The following is a 24,772-nucleotide window of genomic DNA, read 5'->3' on the forward strand; positions in this document are numbered from 1 at the left end:
CTTTCAGCGCCCGAGGGATGCGCGGAGTCCGGCGGGGCGGCTCCGGGGGCGGCGGGGATGGAGAGGGGCCCCGCTCCGCCCGGCCCCGGAGGCGGAGCCAGCGCCCGGCGCGGCGGGATCGGGAGCAGCCACATCCCGCAAAGGAGGAGCGGGGCCGGGCACGGCAGCGGGGCGGCGGCGGGGCCGGAGCCGGAGCCCAGCGCCGGAGCTCCAGCAGCGGGGCCGCCCCGCGCCGCCGCCACCGCCGCGCAGGATGTGGTGGGACGAGCGGGTGTCGGCGCGGTTCCGGAGGAACCTGCAGCCCACCCTCACCTACTGGAGCGTCTTCTTCAGCTTCGGCCTCTGCATCGCCTTTCTGGGGCCCACGCTGCTGGACCTGCGCTGCCAGACCCAGAGCTCGCTCTCGCAGATCACCTGGGTCTTCTTCTCGCAGCAGTTCTGCCTCCTGCTCGGCAGCTGCCTCGGAGGGGTCTTCAAGAGGACGTAAGAGCCTGGCAAAAACTCAGCACTCCTCCCTCGGGGAGCTCCCCGCAGACCCCCCTCCCTTAGCCCGGATCGCGGCTGGGCAGCGCCGGCCGCGCTTGGGGGATAAGCCGGGCTTGGGGGATGAGCCGGGCTTGGGGGATGAGCCGAGCTTGGGGGGCTGAGCCGTGCTTGGAGGACTGAGCCGGGTTTGCGGGGCTGAGCCGAGCTTGGGGGCTGAGCCGGGCTTGCGGGGCTGAGCCGAGCTTGGGGGCTGAGCCGGGTTTGCGGGGCTGAGCCGAGCCGGGGATTCTGCGTGGGAAAACCATTCTCCAGTGGAAGCGAGCTCGGGGGGCGTCGCGGAGGGTCCGCAGCCCTCGGGGCCCCCTCGGGGAGGGGTTTCCCTCCCCCGGCAGCCCCGCTCGGCTCCGGTGCGGTTCCATCCCCTGGAGAGGATCCGTCGCTCCCTGGAGCTCTGCTCAGCCACAGCCTCAGCGTGAAGTTCCAGCCAGAACTTCCCGCGAGGGTTTTGTTTTCTTGGATTGGGTTTTTTTTTTTTCTCTCCTTAACCTTGGTTGTTTATCGCCCAAGAATATTTTTGGAAGTGTGTTTTAATAACCTCGGCGTCGGAAATGGTGGCAGCGCCGCGTTTTGCAGGAGTTTGGGAGAGCACGTGGAGGGATGCGAGCGGTCCTCGTGGTGTCCAGAGGGGGAGGGGGGGACCCCGGGCCGGGGGGGACCTTGAGGGGCCCCAAAAGGGACTCACAGCCAGCCTCGTGGCCAGGATGTGTGGCAAATCACTCAGCCAGGCTGGCTCAAGGCTGAAGATTGCCAGGGAGGCGTTTGATTTGGGGCTGGGTGACAGCTCCGGGATCAGCTGATTATTTACGTTGTCACCGATCCTGGGGCGGTGATGTAACGTGTGTGTGTGTGCGATCCACGCACCGCGAGTGGGGCTGAGACGGGAGAATTCCCCTGGGATCCTTGGAAAACCTCCTTTAAAACCGCTCGGTGTGAAATATTTGTGGATTGAGGGGAGCCCCGGCTCCTGGAGCGCCTGCGAACGGAGCTGTCCTGGTCCCCCCAGGCTGTGCCCAGGGAGGAGGGGACAAGTGGGGGATTGGGGACAGCACGTGGGGACCTCGCTGCGGCTCTGCCACCGCTCCGGCAGTGCTGGGTCAGCAGCAGAGCCTCTGCCAGCCCCCGGGCTGCCTCGCATATGTTTGGAGGAGCAGGGGAGGAAAATGCAGAATTCCTGCTGCCAGCTCCTTCCCAAAGCTCCGGCTCTTGGCTCCACAGAACCCACCGGGGGTTTTGTGATTGGGGATTCCCAAACTTTGAGCTCCACAGCTGCATTTTGGGGGAAAAGAGTGTTTGGTGCTGGTTGGGATGCAGGAGGTGCTTGGGATTTTTGAGAAAAAGGGATTTGTGGAGTTCCCCCCACTGGGGACTGACTGCCCTGCCAGGCAGGCAGGAGGGAATATTTGGGATATTTGGAGCTTGTGAGCGTTGTGGGGATGTTACTCAGAGCCTTGCAGCCTCCAAATGTGTGGGAATAAGAATTGTTCAGGCTCCAGGAGCTCCTGTACAATCCCTTCTTCAGGGATGGATGGACTGAGCCGCCCTGCCAAGGCTTTATAAATCAAATTACGCCGCCCTCAGGGCCTCGGTGCCGCCAGGGAGGAGCACTGGACAGGTCATCTTTTCCAGCTGGGAGATGGAAAGCTGCTGTGGAGCATCCCTGGAGGCTGGCTGCGAGCTGAGTGCGATTCCTGGTGCCTCAGGGATGCAGGATTTGCTGCTTCCTTTGGATTAAATCTGTCTGGGTGACCCCTGAGGGACAGCAGTGCCCTGGTCTGGGGCAGGAACGGGTGGTGGCACCTGAACCCAGGCTCTGTCCCCAGAGAAGCTGCTGGGTGCTGCTCCCTGCTCCTGGAGCTGTGGGAGGAGGGATTTTAGTGCTGCTCTGTCCCTCCAGCACGACCCAGCTCCAGAATTTCAAGGAAATGCAAAGTTTGCACTGCCAGGGGATGGAGGAACGACGCTGCTGCTCTGTCCTCAGTCCTGGGATTGCTGCTGGTGCCTTTGTTGAGCTTTTTGGGGTGCAGAGGCAGGGCTGGGGGAGCAGCCCCCCAGGAAATGGGGTTGGAGCTCTCAGGTTGCTGCTCCCCGGGGACAGCCCTGGGGTTTGCTGGGATGTGTGAGGAGTTCTGCCCCAGGAAATGCAGCTTTTCCCAGGGTTTGAATCCCTGGGGTGGGGCTGGAGCCCTCCTCAGTCAGTCCCTGCTGCTGCTGGGGGCCTCCAGGAGCACAGAGAGCCCCCAAAAGGAGCCCTGAGCTCCTCTGAGCACCCCGAGGACTCCTCGTGCCTGGAATCAGCTGGAAAAAGGAGCCCCTGATGGGGTGGGGGAAGCAGGAGCAGCTCCAGCAATGGAGATGGGATGGGGGAGCTGGGAGGACCAGCCTGGGCTCAGACACACCAGGGGGAGGTGAAATTTTGGGGAAATCCCCACTCCCGGCACTGCCAGCTCCAGGGGGAGCTCGGTGCACCTGCATTCCACCTCCCTTCCCCACTTTGGTGCATTTCAGGCTTGAATTTTTTTGGTGAGGCTGAAGCCCTGCACACGCTGCTGACAGAAGCACCAGAGTGCCCCAGATTGGTGTTGGGACTTTATTTTTTTTTTTTAATTCGGAAAGGGCATTTTTGTGTCTTGTTGAAAATTTGATTTTGCTCCCAGGGTTTGTGGGGCGGCCCTGGGCTGATCCCAGCAGTGTGGGCAGAGACCAGGAGGGGCACTGGGGAAACTGGAGCTGTGCTGGAGCCCTGGGCAGGCTCCTCTCAGATTGATCCAGCCCATTCCTGCAGGGCTGCAGAGATGGGACCCTTTCACAGCCCCTGTGTGTGTCACCAGCTCCCAGGGACAGCCCTCTTCTGTCCCTGCCCCCAGATTCCCATCTCCTGCAGCTTCCTGGAGTTCTCAGGACACCTCACCTGTCACTGCCACCTTTTGTTGCTCAGAGAGCAGCGCAGGATGAGCCCCCTGGGGACACAAAACTCCCCGAGGGTGGCTCTGCTTCCTGCAGGAGACAAGGAGACCTGGAGGCTGCTGCGGGATAATCCTCACCTCCTCCACATCCTCACCTTGTCCCCTCGGGGCTTTGGCTTTCTAATGATCAGTTTTGCAAGTCTGAGCTGGCCTGATTATCATTTTTCCTCTTGATGTGAGGGATTTGGAAAATGCTCCCTGAGGTGGGGAAAAAAATAAAAATCCTGTGCTGGGAGCTGGAGAGATCCTGCTGCAGAGGGAACACCGAGGTGGGGGCTTCTAAATCCCTGTGGGAGGGACAGGGGGAGCTTTGCTGGCTGGGGATGCAGGACTGGCTCTGGAATTGCCCATCCTGATCCTCCAGAGATCGGCCCAAACCTCTCCTGGGTGGGTTTGGGCTGGAGCCAGGGTGCTCTGAAATGAAATTTGGGACATTGCAAGGCTCCCTTCACACCCTGCTGGAGTGGAGCCTGCCCTGGGCTGTGCCAGAGCTGTGCTGGGGACACAGGGACCAGGCTGTGACATCAGGGCTGCTCTTCCAGCCCTCTGGAGGGGTTTGGCATCCTCAGGACAGGCCGAGGTCATGGCGTGCCTCATTTCGGGTGCCTCCCCAGGGTTTTGTGTCTCAGGAAATCTTCTCTGGGTGCTGAGCTCAGTCCCCCAACTCCACCTGGGGGCCTGGCACTGGCAGCAGCAATTCCTCGGTCCCCCCCTCATGGCAGGGCCAGCAGGGCTGGTGGCATTTGCAGGGGCACAGTTGTGTCATTAACCCATGGCTGCAGGCAGGAATTTTTACCCGGGGTGACATTTTTAATGCTCACTAAGGGCATTAAACCCCCCCAGTCAGTGTTTCACTGGTGATGAACCTGCTCCCCAGCCAGGCAGGGGGGTCCTGCAGAGTTTTCTTCATGTTTTTCAGGGTATGGATGACTGTGCATCACACTGCCCCATCAGACAGTCCATGAAATGTAGGATAGTCCAAATCATACTGTGCCTCTCCACAAAAAACCCAAACATTTTGCAGTTTTGAGGATGCTCTGGGAGGTTTTCCCATGGCTCCCAGCCTCAGATTGCCCAGCTCTGGTGCCTCTGCCCCCCTCCCCTGCTCTGCACCCTGGAGGGAGCAGCCTGGGAGCCGCTCCTCTCTCATTTGCCAGGCGCTTTTCCTGCCGTGACTGTGCACATCTCCCAGCTCCCTCCCTCCTTCCCTCCCCCAGAAATCCCACGGCTCTGCTGTCAGAGGACCATCAGTAGTCACAGCTTGGAAAATATTGTCTGCTCCAGCCCTGGGAGGTTCTGGCATGGCCAGAGGAACCGGGAGGGGCAGGAGAGGGGCAGGAGCAGCAGGCAGGACGTGTCACTGTGGGGCTGCAGATGGAGGAGGGCTGTGACAGGGCCAGGGACAAGTGGCATGGACAATGACAGAGCTAGGGCTGTGATATGGCCCAGGGACAGTGACAGGGCTGGGGGCAGTGACAGCCCAGATCTGTGATATGGCCCAGGGACAGACATGGCCAGGGACAGTGACATGGCCAGGGACAGTGACAGGGCTGGGGGCAGTGACAGCCCAGATCTGTGATATGGCCCAGGGACAGGGACAAGGACAGGGCAGTGACATGGCCATGGCCACGTTGTCCTGGCCAGGCAGGAGGGTCTGGCTGGCAGCAGGGTCTCCTCCACCCTCCTCCTCCTCCTCAGAGCTTCTCCAGCCTGGCTGGGGGTGTGGAGCAGGGATGGAGGGTTTCCCTGCTGGGAATGTCCCTGGGCATTGCTCAGACCCACATCCCCCAATTACTGCTAATTACCAACTGCCACCACCCCGGGCTGTGACAGGGACCTGCCGGTGTCACTCTGTCTGCTGTGCTGCTCCAGCCCCATCTCTGCTCAGCCCAGTGCTTCACTGTCTGCTTCTCCTTCCTTCCCTCCTTCCCTCCTTCCTTCCCTCCTTCCTTCCTGCCTTCCCTCTTGGCAGCCCTGGGGCCGTGCGGTGCCAGCCCAGGCACTGCTCACTGCCAGAGCCGGGAGGGGACAGATCCCAGCCCTGGGAGGGGACAGATCCCAGCCCTACAAGGGGACAGATCCCAGCCCTGGGAGGGGACAGATCCCGGCCCTGGGAGGGGACAGATCCCAGCCCTACAAGGGGACAGATCCCAGCCCTGGGAGGGGACAGATCCCATCCCTGGGAGGGGACAGATCCCGGCCCTACAAGGGGACAGATCCCAGCTCTGGGAGGGGACAGATCCCGGCCCTGGGAGGGGACAGATCCCTGCCCTGGGAGGGGACAGATCCCGGCCCTGGGAGGGGACAGATCCCTGCCCTGGGAGGGGACAGATCCCATCCCTGGGAGGGGACAGACCTGGGGCTGCTGGAGCCGGAGCTGCAATTCCAGGGCTGGGAACAGGAGGTGTGGGCAGCGTGGCTGTTGGATTACATCTTTTTCTTACCCACAGATGTGATAATTGAGAGGTGTTTTAAAAACTTTTATTCCATTTTCAGTCCCATGTGAAGGGTGAGACAATACAGGTGTTGCAATTCACACCATCACAGTCAGAAGGTCTCTCCTAACTACAAAGCCCTTGTTTTATCAGCTTTATTTTTTATAAATGTCCCACCTGTGACTGCTGCTCTGGTGGTGGCCCTGATTCTGTCCTGCCTCTCTCCTCCCCAGGCTGGCCCAGTCCCTGCTGGCCCTGTTTGCCTCGTCCCTGGCCATCTCGCTGGTGTTTGCCATCATCCCCCTGTGCCACAACGTGGTGGTGCTGGCCGTGGTCATGGCCGTGGCCGGGCTGGCCATGGGCTGCATCGACACCATCTCCAACATGCAGCTGGTCAAGATCTACCAGAAGGACTCTGCAATCTTCCTGCAGGTGAGAGCGGGGTCCCCAACCACCCTGGGCAGGTTTAGGATGGACTTTAGGAGGAATTTCTTCCCAGAAAGGGTCCTTGGGCATTGGGAGGGGGACATCACCATTCCTGGAAAGCCTGGCTGTGGCACTGTGGTGCCCTCACCACCCTGGGCAGGTTTAGGGTGGACTTTAGGATTAATTTCTTCCCAGAAAGGGTCCTTGGGCATTGGGAGGGGGACATCACCATTCCTGGAAAGCCTGCCTGTGGCACTGTGGTGCCCTCACCACCCTGGGCAGGTTTAGGATGGACTTTAGGAGGAATTTCTTCCCAGAAAGGGTCTTTGAGCATTGGGAGGGGGACATCACCATGCCTGGGGATGTTTGAGGAAAGCCTGGCTGTGTCACTGTGGTTTCCTCACCACCCTGGGCAGGTTTAGGGTGGACTTTAGGATTAACTTCTTCCCAGAAAGGGTCCTTGGGCACTGGGAGGGTGGCATCACCATCCCTGGGGGTGCTTGTAGAAAGTGGCACTCAGATCTGGCGACACAGCGGTGTCACAGTTTGGACTCAATCACCCCAAAAATCATTTCCAACTTAATCCATTCTGCGATTCCGTGGAGGAGGAGGAGCTGGGGAGGCTCTGCCACCCTCCTGCTCCAGCGTGTCACCTCCCGCAGGCCCTGCACTTCTTCGTGGGTTTCGGGGCCCTGCTGAGCCCGCTGATCGCCGACCCCTTCCTGTCGGACACCAACTGCATCCTGGCCAACGGCACGGCCAACGCCTCCAGCAACCTCCCGCACATCCGCAAGTCCCTGCTGCCGCACCACCCCGGCAACCTGTCCCACTACGACCTGCCCATGAAGGGCATGGTGGTGACACGCGTGTCCTACGCCTTCTGGATCATGGCCCTCATCAACGTGAGTGCTGCAGCCGGGGTGTCCAGCTGGGGTCAGCACAGGGGTACCCAGCCGGGGTCATCCCTGGAATATCCAACCAGGATCACCCCATGGGTATCCAGCTGGGGTCAGCACAGGGGTATCCAACCAGGATCACCCCATGGGTATCCGGCTGGGGTCAGCACAGGGGTATCCAGCTGGGATCATCCCATAGTATCCAACCGGGATCATCCCAGGGGTATCCAGCTGGGGTCAGCCCAGGGGTATCCAGCTGGGGTCATCCCAAGGGTATCCAACCAGGATCATCCTGGGAGTATTCAATGGGATCATTCCAGAATATCCAGCCGGGGTCATCCCAGGGGTATCCAGCTGGGGTCATCCCATGGTATCCAACCAGGATCACCCCATGGGTATCCAGCTGGGGTCATCCCATAGTATCCAACTGGGATCATCCCAGGGGTATCCAGCTGGGGTCAGCACAGGGGTATCCAACCGGGATCACCCCGGGAGTATTCACTGGGATCATCCCAGAATATCTGGCTGGGATCATCCCAGGGGTATCCAACCGGGATCATCCCAGGAGTATTCAGTGGGATCATCCCAGGAGTATCCAGCTGGGATCATCCCAGGGGTATCCAACCAGGATCATCCCAGGAGTATTCAGTGGGATCATCCTGGGCGTATCCAGCTGGGATCATCCCAGGGGTATCCAACCAGGATCATCCCAGGGGTATCCAGCCGGGATCATCCCTGGAGTATCCAACCGGAATCATCCCAGAATGTCCAGCTGGGATCACCCCAGGAGTGCCCATCCCAAGGGTATCCAACCGGAATCATCCCACAGGTATCCGGCTGGGATCATCCCAGGGGTATCCAACCAGGATCATCCCAGGAGTATTCAGTGGGATCATCCCAGGAGTATCCAACCAGGATCATCCCAGGGGTATCCAACCAGGATCATCCCAGAATATCCAGCCAGGATCATCCCGGGAGTGCCCAGATGGGATCATCCCAGGAGTATCAGGCTGGGATCATCCCAGAATATCCAGCTGGGATCATCCTGGGAGTATCCAGTGGGATCATCTCAGGAGTGCCCTGTCACAGGCATATTTTATGAAAAATCCTTTTGCTAGGATTTTTTTTCTTCAGAGAATCTGAGCCAGCTGGACTTTGATTGGCCATTAATTAAAAACAACCACATGAGAGCAATCAAAGATGCACCTGCTGCATTCCACAGCAGCAGATAATTACTGTTTACATTTCATTTCTGAGGCCTCTCAGCTTCTCAGGAGAAAAGATCCTAGCAAAAGGATTTTCCATAAAACATGTCAGGGACAGTATCCAGTGGGATCATCCCAGGAGTACCCAGCTGGGATTGTCCCTGCTCCAGGGGTTTGTGGGGTTTGAGGGGTCCTGGAATGAGGTGAGACACAGGGAAAGGATCATTTGTTGCCAAATCCTGTTTTTATCAGGGCTCTTCCCTGCTGGGATCCATCCTGGGCTTTGTCTGAGCTCTCTGGGAGCAGCTGGAGCCTCCAGCACCTCCCAGGCACGAGCTGGACCAGCAAACTCTGCTCAGATCCAGAGTTTTTCCTTCCTGCTCAGCTGGGGATGGCCTGGCAGGAGGGGATTTGGAAATGTTCCCATCAGTGACCTGGATGATGGGACAGAAGCCATCAGGGCCTCTCTCTAGCTATAATTTTCCCTGGAGGTCCCAGTAGGTGTGAAAGTCCTTCCTCTGAGGGGGAGAGGAGGGAGCTGGTGTCTCTTTTGCCCATCCTAGGAGCAGTAAAATGGGTGATCCTGCCTGGCAGCTCCTTCCCTCTGGAATTCAGCTCTCAGAGTGTGAGGATGTGCACATTCCCCTTCTCCTGTCCCTGGTTTGCCACTCCTCCAGCAGCACCAGGCAAGGGGAGCTGCATTTCCTTTCCTTGGGCTCTCTCCATTCATTGAATTATTAAAACCCCCCCATTTTCCCCCATCCAGGGGGAAAATTCCCAGGCCCTCCCAGCTCCCTGTGGGAGGAGCTTGGGCAGGTGCTGGGCTGAGTTTCTGGGTAGAATTACCCAAAAAAGGCCCAGCCTGGGAGGAGAGGCAGCTTTAATTACCTCCAGCTCTGTCTGTGCCACGGGAAATGTGCTTTTAATTACTCCAGAGCCAGCGGATCCTGAGCAAACCCATTTAGTTGGGAAGCAGAGTTTCACACCTGCTTTGAACCCGTGGGTCTGATTTGGGAATTTCCAGAGCCTTCTCTGTCCCCAGCAGCGTCCTGAGGGGATTTTTGAGGTAGGATGGCACCAGGGGCTGTGGGTTTGTGCATCAGGACAGGCTCAAGTGCTGCATGCATGGCTGGGTGGGTGGAATTCAGAATTCCCAGGAACACCAGGAACGTGGAAAGGAGGCTGGGAGACTGAGAGGTTTTGGGATAAGGATTAAATAACAAACACCCAGTGGAGAGTTGGATGTGCTGAGCTCCTGAACCAAGCTGTGAGTGCCTTTCCCAAATCCTCATGGAAGGAACTGATTTTATTTTATTTTATTTTATTTTATTTTATTTTATTTTATTTTATTTTATTTTATTTTATTTTATTTTATTTTATTTTATTTTAACCACCCCAACCTGCTGGAGATGCTGGGAGCAGCTCAGCTCCACAATGCTGACTCTTTTCAAGGTGGAAACAGCAGAGGAAGATGATGGGGAGATGTTTTTAAACCTCCAGAGATGAGGATGAAAAGAGTTAACAACAGAAATGGAAACCAGGAGCAGCATTTTGGTTCTAAAATGGCCAAATCCCACATTTCCAGCCCGGTTTTTGTGTGGATTCTGACAAGGCACGAGCTGAAATGATTCATTTCGAGCTCTTGCTTTTGTTTAGAGTGGAAATGTCTCAATCTGACTCTGGCACAAGCGCTGAGTGCGGAGCTGACAGCGGAGCTGTGCCGATGTTTTTGAAGCAAAATGGGTTTGCTTTGGGAAAATGAAGCAGCTCAGCATAATCAAAACAAAGCGCTTGGATCACTCCCAGCCAAAATCTTTCACTCAACGAGAAAAATTTTCTGCCTTTTCATCCCGATTTTGGAACAAAACCCCATATTTTAGAGTTCAGTTCTCCCACAGAATGGAAATTTCATCACCCAGCCCGTTGCAAGGGGCTGGAAATCAGGGAAATGTCCCTGAGAGAGGGAGGTGTTTGTCAGGAAGGTGCTTTCCCAGGGGAAGTGTGGGACACTCCATTGTGCTCGAAAGGAGCCTGGGATACAATGGCAGGGAAGGATCCCGGATTCCTGGGGGGAACAGCCAGAAATAGCAGCAGGAGGGAAGGAGGGAGCTGGAATATCCCCACACTGAGCTGGGGGATGGATAAAAGCTGCCAGGTGAGGGAGGGAGCAGCTCTGGGAATTTGGGAAGTGTTGGGTGGAGGGAATTAGGAATTCTGCTTGGCCAGGTGAGGGAGGGAGCAGCTCTGGGAATTTGGGAAGTGTTGGGTGGAGGGAATTAGGAATTCTGCTTGGCCAGGTGAGGGAGGGAGTGGCTCTGGGAATTTGGGAAGTGTTGGGTGGAGGGAATTAGGAATTCTGCTTGGCTAGGTGAGGGAGGGAGCAGCTCTGGGAATTTGGAGGGAGGGAAGGAAGGAGCTGGAATATCCCCACACTGAGCTGGGGGATGGATAAAAGCTGCCAGGTGAGGGAAGGAGCAGCTCTGGGAATTTGGGAAATTTTGGGTGCTGGGAATTGGGGGGTTCTACTTGGCCAGGTGAGGGAGGGAGCAGCTCTGGGAATTTGGGAAGTTTTGGGTGCTGGGAATTGGGGGCTCTGCTTGGCCCTTGGATCCTGGTGGGGAATGTTCTGGTGTCCCTTTTTCCCTTGGGAAAAGAAAATCTTCCTGCCAAAAAAAAATCTGGGAAGGAATTCTGAGAGAAAATGGCACCAAAATCTGGCTGTCCAGGAGGGATGGTCAGGGATGGGATGGGATGGGATGGGATGGGATGGGATGGGCACAGCCATGGGTGGGACCTTCTAAAACTGTCCCAGCCTGGTTAAAGCAAAAAGGACCTGCTGGATTTAGAGGTGAGGGTGTGGAGAGCAGGGAAAAACCCACAGCGGGACTGGGAATTGGGGGATCCCAAACTGGGGACTGGGATACACCCAGAGTGGGACTGGGAATTGGGGGATCCCAAACTGGGGACTGGGATATACCCACAGCGGGACTGGGAATTGGGGGATCCCAAACTGGGGACTGGGATATACCCAGAGTGGGACTGGGAATTGGGGAATCCCAAACTGGGGCCTTGTCCTGGAGGCTGGGAGTGCCCAGGGCTGTTATCTGCACAGCCAGGCTCTCTGAGGGGAGGGAATATTTTTGCTAAATCTGCAATTCAGAAGAATGAAATCTGGTCCTGACCTCCGGAAGGATCAGAACTATCAAGCAAATGCGTTTTTCTTCCATGGGACCGAACTCACTGTTCCTATTCCCATTGTTCCCAGAACAATGCAGGCCTCATAAATGAATTCAGGCTCGAGGGGCGGGGTGGGAGGCAGGGGGGGGAATTCTCCATACATTTAAATCATGCCACGAGCCAACAAAAGGCAGGAAATTTGGAGCTGGAGCTCACACTTGCTCCCAGACATGTAGAAAACAAGGGAATGAGCTGTCACTTAGGATTTCCTGGCTTTCTCCCTCGGTTGGTTGCAGTGTAAACACCGCTGGGCTGTGCTGGGAGGAGACGGGAGAGCTTCGCTCGCTCCCCTCTGTTTCCTCACCAAAAAAAAAAAGAAGAAATAAAGAAAAGGAAAAAAAGAGCCATTCCCTGCGGGGTTGGAGGCACCAGGGAGTCGTGGGTGTAGGCTGGGAGTGGGCTCATCCCTTGGGATCGCCGTGCTGCCCCATGGATGTGGGGTGGGAGTGCTGGAGCATCCCTGGATGCACAGAGCGCCTCAGAGCTGTGGCTGGACCCTCCCTGCTCCGCTCAGGCTGTGCCAAGGGGCTGTGGAGGGCACTGGGCTGTGCCTGTTGGCCTGGGAACCACGGGCTCCTCTCTCAGGAGGTGCTGAGCAACCCCTGCTAATGGCTGGGGACAGGGCTGGGAGCAGCTCCCTCTTCCCTCCAGCAGAATTCCAACTGCTCTGCTCCCACAGGCTCTGGGGTTCTGCTCTCTTTGGGCAGCAGCAGCCCGGGGTTGGACCCCAGAACGTTTGGGGTTTGTAGGGCTGGCACTTTGGGAGGTTGGTCTTGGGGTCCCTGTGCCCATTTCCAGGTGAACACCAGAATCTGGGATTGGCTGGGGATGCCCCAGTGCATCAGGAGAGTTTTCTCCCTCTTTTCCCCTCTCTCCTCTCCCACCCAGCCCATTTCCAGGTGAACACCTGAATCTGGGACTGGCTGGGGATGCCCCAGTGGATCAGGAGACTTTTCTCCCTCTTTTCCCCTCTCTCCTCTCCCACCCAGCCCATTTCCAGGTGAACACCTGAACCTGGGACTGGCTGGGGATGCTCCAGTGGATCAGGAGACTTTTCTCCCTCTTTTCCCCCTCTCTCCTCTCCCACCCAGCCCATTTCCAGGTGAACATCAGAATCTGGGACTGGCTGGGGATGCCCCAGTGGATCAGGAGACTTTTCTCCCTCTTTTCCCCTCTCTCCTCTCCCACCCAGCCTCAGCACCTCCTTGTCCCATCCCCACCTCTCCTGACTCTGAAATTCCCTTCAGGCACCTCCCCTGCGGAATCTGAGCCCAGCACCTCAAACCGCTGCTGCTGGGGGAGCTGGGCTGTGGTTTTGGGGTGGTTTTGGGGTGGTTTTGGGGTGGTTTTGGGACGTTCAGGCGCTCATCCCCCCTCTGCCCCCTCCCCAGCTGCCGGTGCCCATTGCTGTGTTCTTCCTGCTCTACAAGGAGCGGATGGTGCCCTGCTTCAACTTGGGGCGGTTTTGGGGCGGTTTTGGGGCGGTTTTGGGGTGGTTTTGGGACAATCAGGAGCTCACCCCTCCTCTGCCCCCTCCCCAGCTGCCGGTGCCCATCGCTGTGTTCTTCCTGCTCTACAAGGAGCGGATGGTGCCCTGCTTCAACGGCAGCAGCCACCCGCTGCTGTCAGCTGACGAGCTGGCCCTGGAGACACGGCCTGGGGACAAGGACGAGCTCTCCACCGCTGGCCAGAGACCCCACACGGCTGCAGGTGAGCTGGAGGTGCCTCTCTCGTGGATTTTGGGGAGAAAAAGCCAAATTTGAGGGTATAACGGGAGATCCAGCGCTGCTGCCTGCTGCAAAGTGTGCGCAGGGATCTCATCCAGGAATATCCAAACAACCCATTTGGTGCCCAGTTGCCCTCAAATTAGGTGGAATCTTGGTGTCCCAATCCCAGTGAGGCCTCCAGGCTGTGTTTCTCCATTCCATGTTTCTCTGAGCCATCCTAAAGCCAACCCTGGGCCCCCCAGCCCTTTAGGGACACTTGGCAGTTGTGCCCCTTCATTCCCTCCTGGTTTTGGGTCACATTTCTTGCTGATTATTCTGTTTAAAAGTGGTGATTGTGCTGCAGACGCTGATTTTTATAGGAAAGGAATAAGAAATAACAAATTTCCCCTCTCTTGTTTGAGATCCAGCAATAGTTTGCTCTTGACCTCACGGCTGCACCCTGTCTTGGGGACAATGGTGACATTGTTCTTTCCTAGCCAGGAGAGACGTGTCAGAGTCAATTCTTTGGGTAAACAGTGAATCTCAGAAGTAAATATGGCTTAGGACTTTGGGAAGTGTTCCGTGTTATTCCTGGAGAGATGGCTTTGGCCCTGGGCAGTGAAAGGGAATTTCAGGGAATCCTTCAAGGTCAGGAGGTGTGGGAAGGCTCAGGGGTGATGCCAAGCTCTGTGTGTGTGTGTCCCCCTTTCCCAAAGGTGCCTTGCTGGGTGCAATATCCCTTATCCAAGGATTGGGAGCTCTCCTGGGCAGGGCTCCCCTGTGGGGCAGCTCCAGGCATGAGGGGATTTGGGCCACAAGGGCCATGGTTGTGTTTTCATTGCCTGTGAGAGCAGGGCCAGAAGTGGGGAGCCCAAAATGGGAAAAGGAGCAAGAGCAGCTGCACTAAGAGAAGTGGCAGCAGAGCCCAGGATTTTGGGGTATGGAGAGCTGGGATCCCAGGGTAAGGAGAGCCCAGGATTTTGCGGTGTGGAGAGCTGGGATCCTAGGGTAAGGAGAGCCCAGGATTTTGGGGTGTGAAGAGCTGGGATCCTAGGGTAAGGTGAGCCCAGGATTTTGGGGTATGAAGAGCTGGGATCCCAGGGTAAGGAGAGCCCAGGATTTTGGGGTGTGAAGAGCTGGGATCACAGGGTAAGGAGAGCCCAGGATTTTGGGGTGAAAAGACCCCAGGATTTTGGGCTGTGGAGAACTGGGATCCCAGGGTAAGGAGAGCCCAGGATTTTGGGGTGTGAAGAGACAGGATTTTGGGGTGAAAAGAGCCCAGGATTTTGGGGTATGGAGAGCCCAGGATTTTGGGGTATGGAGACCTGGAATCCCAGGGTAAGGAGAGCCCAGGATTTTGGGGTATGGAGAGCCCAGGATTTTGGGGTGTGAAGAGCTGGGAAGGTAAAGGTGAGGTGGGGCCCCCGAGCTCAGCTGGACCCACGTTCAGGGTCCTGGTTGGGTCTGTCCTGCAGCTGTCCCACAAAACAAACCCCACTGAGGGCTGGCAGCCACCCAGCCCCAGGGGGACGTTCTGGTCAGGTTTGCTTTGCATTGTTCTCCAGCAGGTCACGAGGATTTGTTCAGCTGCTGCCAAAGCAAGAACTTCCGAGGGGTTTCCTTCACCTATTTCGCCGTGCACATCACTGGGGCTCTGGTTCTATTCATGACTGACGGCATCGTGGTGAGTCTGGATTTTTTTTTTCCTTCCAAACCCCTGTGAAACCCCCCAGAGGCTCAAGAGTTAATGGTGAGAGGGGTTAGACAGGAATGGGAATTTCCCAAGCTCTCCATCTCCAAGGATAAGCCACCCTGAGCTCTGTGTGGGGAGTGTGGAACTCCAAGAGGGCAGGGCAGCCCCTCGGGGAGGGAGCAGCTCTGGCTTTTCCCTGGAGCCCTTTTGGTACAGACTAAACCCCACATCCTGCTGCTGGTGGGTCTGCAAACCCTTCCAGCATGCACTGAGGGGCAGAGGAGCCTGCAGTCCCCACGGGGATGTGACAGGGAGGATTTTCCTGCAGGGAGAGTACTCTGGCTTCGTGTACAGCTACGCCGTGGAGGAGCCGCTGGCCGTGGTGCACAAGGTGGCTGGGTACCTGCCCAGCCTCTTCTGGGGCTTCATCACCCTGGGCAGGCTCATCTCCATCCCCGTGTCCTACAGGATGAAGCCAGCCACCATGGTCTTCATCAACGTGGTAAGGATGGGGTTAATTCCTTTGGTGGGTTGGGGCTGCAGCTCCTCTCTCACCTGGGGGGTTTGCAAGGTGCCCTCCAGGTAGCCACAATTTCAGATTTCATATCCCACCTTTCCTGAGCCTGCTCCTCAGCTGGGAAAGCTCCAGGGGGAGTTGGCATTAAAAATTTGCCCATTTTATTGACCTCACCCAGCGACTCCTTCATCCATGGGGAAATGAATTCTCGGGATAGCCACAGCCAAGGGAGGGCAGGTCACGCTGTGAATTCTCTGCTTAGGCTGCAGCAGCTGGCAGAGCTTGCTGAAGTCAATAAAACCCCTTGGGAAAGGGGCAGGAATCCTTGTGGGATGTGTGAGGAAGATCTGTGTGAGGACATGGCAGAAATCAGGGAGGGGATGATCCCAATCCTGCTTCTTACAGAGACAAAAAGCACGAGCAGATAGCTGGCTGCCAATTTATTTGAACCAGAAGTGATTTTGGTGGCTGTATTTTGATAATAAAACACATTACAGCGTGTTATAATGCCCATCTAACAGGGTGGGGAGAAGATTTTGGGATGTTCTGAGTAAAAATCCACCTGGCTGCCACTGACCCTGTGCAGTGCTGGGAGCTGTTGCAGGATCCAGCAGCTCCTGGAGTCATTGCAGCATCGTCACAACAAATTCCAGCTCGAATTTGGCTTCTTCAGGATCCAAATTTCTGCTGAGCTGGAATATCAGAGCTCCCTCTGCTGACTCTGCCCTGGATCACTCGGGCTCTTCCCAGAGTTTTTGGTTATTTCCCCTAGAAGCCAGAGGGGAGGGAGAGTTGATTTAAATGCAGTTGCCTCTTTCAATGCTGTGGCTGCTTTCTGAGCAGTTATTGAGAGTTAATTCTGTAATTACTGAGAGTCACTTCAGTCTCAGTCAGCAGAATAAAGAATTATTAGTGATTAAGACATGTAAATATTGTGGAAGGTACTATTAAAAGTATATATTTCAGATAAAGCATTAAGTTTCTACGTAATGAAACTAAGACTTAATTACCAAATTATGTAATGAAGATTATGAAATTCTTTAAAGCCAGATGGATTTTCTTTGGCCATTCAGTTTCTCAAACACTGATTTTCTTTTTTTTCCCTCAGCATATTTCCTCTTCCAGACCCCTTAAAAGCAAACATATTTTCTCTTCCAGAATCCTTCCTATTAAAACCACACTCTAGACCCCGTTGCACTCAGCATTTTTCTGACTGATTTTTTTGTGGGTGCTGCTCACAGGTCGGGGTCCTCATCACCTTCCTGCTGCTCCTGATTTTCTCCTCCAGCGTGGTTTTCCTGTTTGTGGGCACAGCCTCCCTGGGGCTGTTCCTCAGCAGCACCTTCCCCAGCATGCTGGCCTACACCGAGGACATCCTGCAGTACCAAGGTCAGCTGCCTTTCAACCAGGGGCACTTTTAGATCCCATCCCCTTTTTTCAGCTCCTTCCCTCCTCCCTCAGGAGGCCTGGATGTTCAGGTTTGCTTTTGGAGGCGGATTTTGTTGTGGGGAAATGTCCAATTCTCTGTTTTGCTAAAGAATAAAGACCTCAGGCAGGGATCCAGCCTCGGTTCCTGGTTTGGGGAGATCAGGGAGGGGCAGGAAAACTGCTTTAGAGGGAGATGGTTCTGAAAACATCACCAGATTACCTAAACTGGTTCTGAAAACATCACCAGATTACTTGAGCTGGTTCTGAAAACATCACCAGATTACCTGAGCTGGCTCTGAAAACATCACCAGATGACCTGAGCTGGTTCTGAAAACATCACCAAATTACCTGAGCCATCTCTGAAAACATCACCAAATTACCTGAGCTGGTTCTGAAAACATCACCAGATACCTGAGCTTGTTCTGAAAATATCACCAAATTACCTGAGCTGGTTCTGAAAACATCACCAGATTACCTGAGCTGGTTCTGAAAACATCACCAAATTACCTGAGCTGGTTCTGAAAACATCACCAAATTACCTGAGCTGGTTCTGAAAACATCACCAGATACCTGAGCTGGTTCTGAAAACATTACTGGAGCTGGAATGCCCAGAGCCTGGCCAGCTCCCCCAGGAGCTCCCTGGCAGCCTCTGTCTCGAGGGCAGTGAGACAGAAAAACAAAAACCTTCCCAGCAAGAGGCACCATCAGCTCTGCCAGCGCAGACAGCTGACAGGAGATTGAATTTTTTGACTTCAACTTTCACCTTTCTGCACTACTGCAGGTCTGCTGAGGAATTTTCAGCATCAAGTGGGAATGCACGTTGAGTGTTTTTGATTTTTTGCGTGGTGAGATCCACAGGAAAGCTTTAAGGCAGCACAGGGTGGCCCTGCTGGCTGTGTCACTGCTGCCACCACCTTGCTCTGTTTCCTCACAGGTTGTGCCACAACAGTGCTGGTGACTGGAGCTGGCATTGGAGAGATGGTGCTGCAGCTGCTGGTAGGCTCGGTGAGTAGCCAGGAGCTGGCAAAACCCAAAATAAATGTAGAATTTACGAGTCAGACCCTCAGTTCTGCTCCTGGGCCCTGCCTGAGTTATCAGCCAGCAACGCCCTGATGATCCACCAGGAATCTGAGCCATGTCTGATCCCTTTTTTTATTTCCCATCCCACTGCAGATTATCCATGATCGGGGCAGCTACAGTTTCCTGGTCTGTGGGATGATCTTTGGGTGCTTGGCCTTCACCTTCTACGCCCTGCTGGTGTTTTTCCACAGGATGTACCCCAAGCCCTGCCCAGGTAAGGGAGCCCCAGCCCTGAGCCCAGCTTCGGGACGGGAGCGAGAGCAGCACGAGCCTCGCTCCAGAGATCCCAGCAAAATGCAAGGAAATGTTTATTTTCCTGCTGCTTCCTCTCTCCTTTTCCTGCTTTGTCTTGCCCACAAAGCCTTGGCAGCCACAGCTGAGGGTTTGCTTTCTTTTCTGCTGGAGAAGCAAGGGAAAAAAGCAGGAATCACAGACAGCACCAGCTTCCCTGGGCTGTTCCCTGGCTGAAATCCAGGCAATAAGCAGGGCTGCCATCCAAGGGCAGCTGTCAGGCTCTGGCAAAAGCCTCCCAGATAAAGGATTTTTGAGTTATCACCTCAGTCTGGAGCTGCTGGAGCTGCTGGTTGTTTTTATATAAAAGGAGCAGAATTTCAACCACGTCCAGGTGTGGCTCGGGCTGCGCTGGGCCCTGCCGGGGCCAGCTCGAGGGTAGGCCCGGCCCTGGGCCCAGTGTGAGGGCTGGGAAGGAATGGAGAGAGCTGGAAAGGGTTTGGAGAGATCTGGAAAGGGTTTGGAGAGACCTGGAAAAGGTTTGGAGAGACCTGGGAAGGGTTTGGAGAGATCTGGAAAGGGTTTGGAGAGACCTGGGAAGGGTTTTGAGAGACCTGGGAAGGGTTTGGAGAGAGCTGGAAAGGGTTTGGAGAGAGCTGGAAAGGGTTTGGAGAGAGCTGGAAAGGGTTTGGAGAAACCTGGAAAGGATTTGAAGACTCCTGAGGGAGCTGGGAAGGGTTTGGAGAATCCTGAGGGAGCTGGGAAGGGCTGGAGAAACCTGGAAAGGATTTGGAGAATCCTGAGGGAGCTGGGGAAGGGTTTGCAGAGTCCTGAGGGAATTGCGAAGGGTTTGGAGAAACCTGGAAAGGGTTTGGAGAGACCTGGAAAGGGTTCGGAGAAACCTGAGGGAGCTGGGAAAGGACTTGGAGAGTGCTGAGGGAGCTGGGAAGGGAATGGAGGAGCTGGGAAGGGTTTGAAGAAATCCTGAGGGAGCTGGGGAAAGGTTTGGAGAATCTTGAGGGAGCTGGGAATGGTTTGGAGAGTCCTGAGGGAGGTGGAATGGGTTTGGAGAAATCTGGAAAGGGTTTGGAGAGTCCTGAGGGAGCTGGGGAAGATTTTGGAGGAGCTGGGAAGGGTTTGGAGAAATCCTGAGGGAGCTGGAAAGGGTTTGGAGGAGCTGGGAAGGGTTTGGAAAGTCCTGAGGGAGCTGGGAAAGGGCTGGAGAAACCTGGAAAGGGTTTGGAGAGACCTGAGGGAGCTGGGAAGGGTCTGGAGGAGCTGGGAAGGGTTTGGAGAGTCCTGGAAAGGGTTTGGAGAGTCCCGAGGGAGCTGGGAAAGGTCTGGGGGAGCTGAGGGAACCAGGGAACAGTTTGGAAAAATCCTGAGGGAGCTGGGAAGGGTTTGGAGAGTCCCGAGGGAGCTGGGAAGGGTCTGGAGAGTCCTGAGGGAGCTGGGAAGGGGCTCAGCCTGGAGCAAAGGAGGCTGAGGGGGAATTTCTGGCTCTGCACAACTCCCTGCCAGGAGGGGACAGCCGGGGGGGATTTGGGATCTTATCCCAGGGAACGGGGACAGGAGGAGAGGGAACGGCCTCAGGCTGGGCTGGGGAGGCTCAGGTTGGACATCAGCAGGAATTTGCTGATGGAAAGGGCTGGAAGGGGCTGCCCAGGGGGGTTTGGAGTGCCCAAACCTGGAGGTGGCACTGAGGGCTGGTGAGGAGCCGGGGATGTGGGGGGTGATGGAATAACAACATTCCTGAGGGAAAAACCTCACACCCATCCCCTTTAATCTCAACGAAAGCATCCATTGAGGTGAAATACCGATTTAATCTTCCACAGAGCTGGACGAGGCCTCCCCGGAGAAAGCAGCAGTGCCCGAGGACACGGGGCAGTACCAGCGCTGAGGGAGGGCCCGGCCCTGCACAAGCAATAAACCCAGCCCCAATTAAACATTACTCCCAAGGGTGATTTCACATTTAATGAACTGAATCATGCAAGTTCTCTGCAATCAAAAGCACAGTAGGTGGGGTAAGGCAGAATGGAGGAAATCAAGACCAAAATGTCGAACTGGGCACGGGGGTTGTGCCAAAAATCCTGCCAGGCTGATCCTGGGACTAAAAGCAGGGATATTTGCACAGCAGTTCCTCCTGCAAATGAAGTTTTTTTTCCTCCTGCAAATCAACTTTTTTTCCTCCTGAAAATGAAGTTTTCTGTCCTGCAAATCAACTTTTTTTCTCCTGAAAATGAACTTTTCTCTCCTGCAAATCAACTTTTCTCTCCTGCAAATGAACTTTTTTTTACCTGCTCAGGACAGAGGGTGGGAAGGAAAAGCTGCTCTCTGCTCCTCATCCAAGACTGAATGTCTCCTGGCTTGAACAGAGTTTATTTCTGGCCTGTGGTGCACAGGAACCCCCTCGAATTTGCAGCACAATCTTGGGTTTTTATTCGTTTTTGTGACTAATTCTGTGCCACCTCCCTTCCAAAGGAGGGAAGTCCCACAGTGGCAGAGCCCCCCAGGTGCACACACAGGTACCAGGGCCTGTCTCTATTTGCACACTTAATTCCTGTATATTCCACACTCTAAACAGTGTCTTACTCAGCATGCTCAGGCCTCTTCAATGATTTCAAGCAATCATTTGCTTTTTAATTTTTTTTTTTTTGGGGGTGTTTCTTTGTTTTTTTAAAGTCAAGAATGAGCTGTGTTGGTTCCTTTTGCTTTAAGTCACTCCTCGAGCTGCTCCAGCCGCAGTGTCTTATTTTAATGTTGGTTTTATTTCCAACTTCCAAGCCAAGCTCCAAGAGAGAAGAGATTCTTTTAAATTTTTTTTTTGGTTTTTTGGGTTTTTTTGGGAGCCAGGCTCCAGCTGCTTCACCTGTGCAATCTCCTCATCCAGGTGCCTTGTGTAAGGTACTCCCACAGCCCACGCATGGCCTGTCCCAGCCACCAGGAAAGGACTGGAATTTTTGGGGAATGTCAAACTCCTCCTGCCAGGAGTGGCTGTGGATGCAACTCCTTGCTTGAACTGCTGTATGTGATGTACATATGTACGTGTGTATATAAAGCAGTGTTTAATTAAAGGTGATTGATTGCTAATTGCTGGCTGACTGGACTCACTCCCAACTCAGTTCTCGGGTTTTAAACTCATTAATTTAAAATCTAACAGGTTTGGGTTTGGTTTTTTTTTTTTAATTAAACTGGTTTTGGAATTTGAAGAGTTGTGGAATGGTTTGGGCTGGGAGGGACCTTAAATCCCATAATCCCTTAAATCCCATAATCCCTTAAATCCCATAGAATGTTCTATTCCACCCTGAATGGGTTGGAATAGAACTGGAATCTCTGCTAGGGTGGGAATCAAATCCCAGGAGGGTTTGGGATGGCAGGATCTCAAAAACCTCCTCATTCCAAAGCCAGGGACACTTCCACTGTCCCAGGTTTCTCCAGCCTGGCCTTGGACACTCCCAGACATGGGGCAGCCACGGATTCTCTGGGAAATTCCCATTTTTCCAAGCAGCAGCTCTTCCCTGCCATTAAATATCTCCCCAAACTGCTGTAGAGCAGAGCCTGGAGTTGTTGAATTGCAAATTTCCTCCCTCAGGGTGAGTTTGGATGGGTCAGTGCAGCTGAATTCTGGGTTTAGCTCATCCTTGCACTTAGGGACACCCTCCTGCCTCAAATCCCATTTTCCTGTGATCCTGTAATGAAACTGAACCCAATTCCAGGCCAGGCTGGAGCATCCTGATGGAATGAGGAGGGTTTTGAGATGCTGCCACCCCAAACCCTTCTGGGATTTGATTCCAGCCCCATCCCGGCTGTAATTCTTCTCCAGCTCCACAGGATGCCACTGTTCCTCTGCTGGACCTGCCCAGAATAAATCCAAACCCACTCACAGCGAAATAAAAACCCTCAATCTGTCCTTCCCTGAGCCCCTCCCAGCATGAGAGCATCCCTGGGCCCTGCTGGGAGGAAATGAGCACCAAAATTTGGGAAGAAATCTCCTCAGTTTGTGTCCCAGCGGGGCTGGCAGCTTTGAGATCATCCCTCATTCTGGCCTGGCAGGTCTGGGAAAACAGAGCTCAATTATTTCTCAGTTAAAATCCACCATCACAGTTCTTGGGTTTGGTAATTCCAATCTCCATTTTGGCTACTTAGAGGAAAAAAAAAATCCTATTTTAAAGAAATTTTCACCAGAATAGCACCTGATTTAGCAAATCACTTGAAAATACAATTTACCTCAAGGTCTGATGAACTCCCCCCTTATCACATCCCCTACAATGAAACCTTTCTGTTTTCTCTACTGAAAGTAAAAAACAAAAAACAGTCAAAGGAGCAGAAACTTTGTTAAAAATATTTATTTAAAAAAATACAATTGTTTTGCATGTCTGGTTGCACATAACTATTAACATATGATTGACTTGAATAATTTGCTACAATGCTTTTTTTAAAGCCAGCTTGCATTATACAAAGCAAAATCCCTCTGTCAGTTCTTACATAAAATAGTTTTCTTTAACTATTCCCACCCCATATTTTTTTTTAAAAAAAAGATTGCAATACATTGATTTTTATTTTTATTTTCTTGTTTTTTTTTTTTTTTTTGCACAAAAATCGAAGCAATAGAAAAAAGTCACCTGATTTCTCAGGAAAGACCTTCATGATGTTTGAATAACAATTCCCAAAGAGCCACTGCCAAAGCAGCATTTGTCACTTTGAAGTGTCAGGACAGTGCAAAGGAAGTTTTGCATCTGAAAAGCTTTGCCTCCTGATTGTATTCAAACCTGAAATGTGCTCAAACAACTCCATCCCTGCCCTAATCCAGTTGCTCATACTTTGAATTTTCAGGATGATTTACATGCTGAAGGTCTTCCTAAATGTTATCTCAGAAGGTTAAATAAAAGCAAAATTTAGTAACACTGAACAATTACTGAAAACTTTGGCTATTTATGTACTTGCATTACATACCAGCATTTTTTTTTAAACACAATGGCATTAAGATACTCTAATAAAGTATTTAAAAATAAAAAGTTAGACTGAGAAGCAATCTGTCCCAGGCAGGGTCACCTAGCTGGAACAAGGGGTGACTTTTACAGTTGTCTTGTCCAGAAAAGTCTCCAGTGTAGGAAGTTTCAGACACTCACTACAACATAACTTTGCCTCTTGAATTTGAAATATATATATATATATATATATTTATATATATTTATAGAGAAAAGAAAAATGCAACTCTGTTCTGGAAAGAGCCACTGGAAATGTTCCCCCTTCTGCTGCTTTCAGGGGAGTTTTCCCCACTGATTGTTCTGAAAATCCCAGCCAGGTCAAACTGGGAAAGGTCAAACTGGGAAAGGTCAAACTGGGAAAGGTCAAACTCCAGCCCAGAGTTCCAGAGGGAGGGATCTGCTCCCAGCTCCCAAAAAAACTGCCAAGAACCCAGCTCAGCCTGAAAATTCCAGCAAGGAACCCAGCCCAAAATCACCTTCCCAAACCAGATGAATGAACAGGACAACACACACAGCTGGATGGGGGTACTAAAAATTTGATTTAAATTGATTTAAATTGATTTAAATCCCTCCAAGACACGAACAAACTGCCCAGCCCAGGGAAGCTGGAGCAGCTGCTGCTGGATGTGTGCTGATTCCCAGGATTCTGGCCTCCCAGAATTCCTGCTGGTAAAGGATGATGAATTCCAGCTGCCCTGATCTCCTCTAGGGGACATGACCACTGTGTTTCCCTGGATTTTAATTTTTTTTCCCCTTTTTTCAGCTTTATTATTTCAAATCAACTTCTCAGCTCTAAAAACAGAGGGGAAGAAGCATTAAATGTGCTACTGTACCCATCACAAAGCACTGTGACGTACATAAGGCCATCTGGTAACACTGCAACAGGCTACAAAACAGGTTGGAAAAGGGAATTTTAGGATCATTTTCAAAGCTACAAAGAATAAATCTCAACCCTGTTCACAGAGAATGAAACGTTTCCAAAGTATATTTTACACAGAAAAAAAAAAACCCAACTCTGTGCAACTGAACAACAGCACAATAACAACAACAAAAAAAATAAAAGTCAACACAATTTTTAGGAAGCAGTTTCAAAGCTTGGAGGGGTTAGGACATGCTAGGGAAAAATAAAAATACAAAAATACAGCCCCAAAACCCATCCCAAGGAGCTGAGAGCAAAGCCAGGGATTGGAAAACGGGAGCCCAGCACACAGCACACCCCAGGAACCTCACACGGCCTCAGAGCCCTCCTGTGCTCCAAAAACAGAAAGAAAAAGGAAAAAAAATCAAAATAAACAAGGACAGCTTCCAGTTATCGGTGCAGCACTGCTGGAATGGGCTCTGCACTCGGCTGCAGCCTCTCCTGCTGGCTCCACCCAGATCCCTGATTTCCAAAGGTCGGGATCCTCCTGTTCCAGCCCTGC

The 24,772-nt window shown here is 53.4% G+C and overlaps 1 protein-coding gene across 2 annotated transcripts; it reads left to right on the plus strand.

The window, feature by feature from the left end:
- Positions 1-186: 186 nt before the first annotated feature.
- MFSD4A (major facilitator superfamily domain containing 4A) lies at positions 187-21,450 on the plus strand. Of its 2 annotated transcripts, none has more exons than XM_084220822.1 (10): positions 187-483; positions 6,178-6,376; positions 7,033-7,272; positions 13,250-13,418; positions 14,980-15,098; positions 15,436-15,609; positions 16,866-17,013; positions 17,987-18,057; positions 18,226-18,346; positions 20,199-21,450. In XM_084220822.1, the coding sequence occupies exons 1-10, from the start codon at positions 254-256 to the stop codon at positions 20,261-20,263; spliced, it is 1,536 nt and encodes a 511-aa protein (XP_084076948.1). In that variant the 5' UTR covers positions 187-253; the 3' UTR covers positions 20,264-21,450. The 2 variants fall into 2 exon arrangements, with proteins under 2 accessions (XP_084076948.1, XP_084076949.1); XM_084220823.1 differs by having other exon boundaries at positions 14,983-15,098.
- Positions 21,451-24,772: the final 3,322 nt, after the last annotated feature.

This window comes from Fringilla coelebs (assembly GCF_963513975.1).
Source record: "Fringilla coelebs genome assembly, chromosome: 23".
Lineage (NCBI taxonomy): Eukaryota > Metazoa > Chordata > Aves > Passeriformes > Fringillidae > Fringilla > Fringilla coelebs.

What these genes read in the sequence shown, in the direction of transcription:
- MFSD4A (XM_084220822.1), top strand. Translation starts at nt 254, where the DNA reads ATGTGGTGGGACGAGCGGGTGTCGGCGCGGTTCCGGAGGAACCTGCAG. An exon ending in GGAGGGGTCTTCAAGAGGAC is followed by an intron (nt 484 to 6,177) that starts GTAAGAGCCTGG and finishes TCTCCTCCCCAG; the next exon opens with GCTGGCCCAGTCCCTGCTGG. An exon ending in CCATGGTCTTCATCAACGTG is followed by an intron (nt 15,610 to 16,865) that starts GTAAGGATGGGG and finishes TGCTGCTCACAG; the next exon opens with GTCGGGGTCCTCATCACCTT.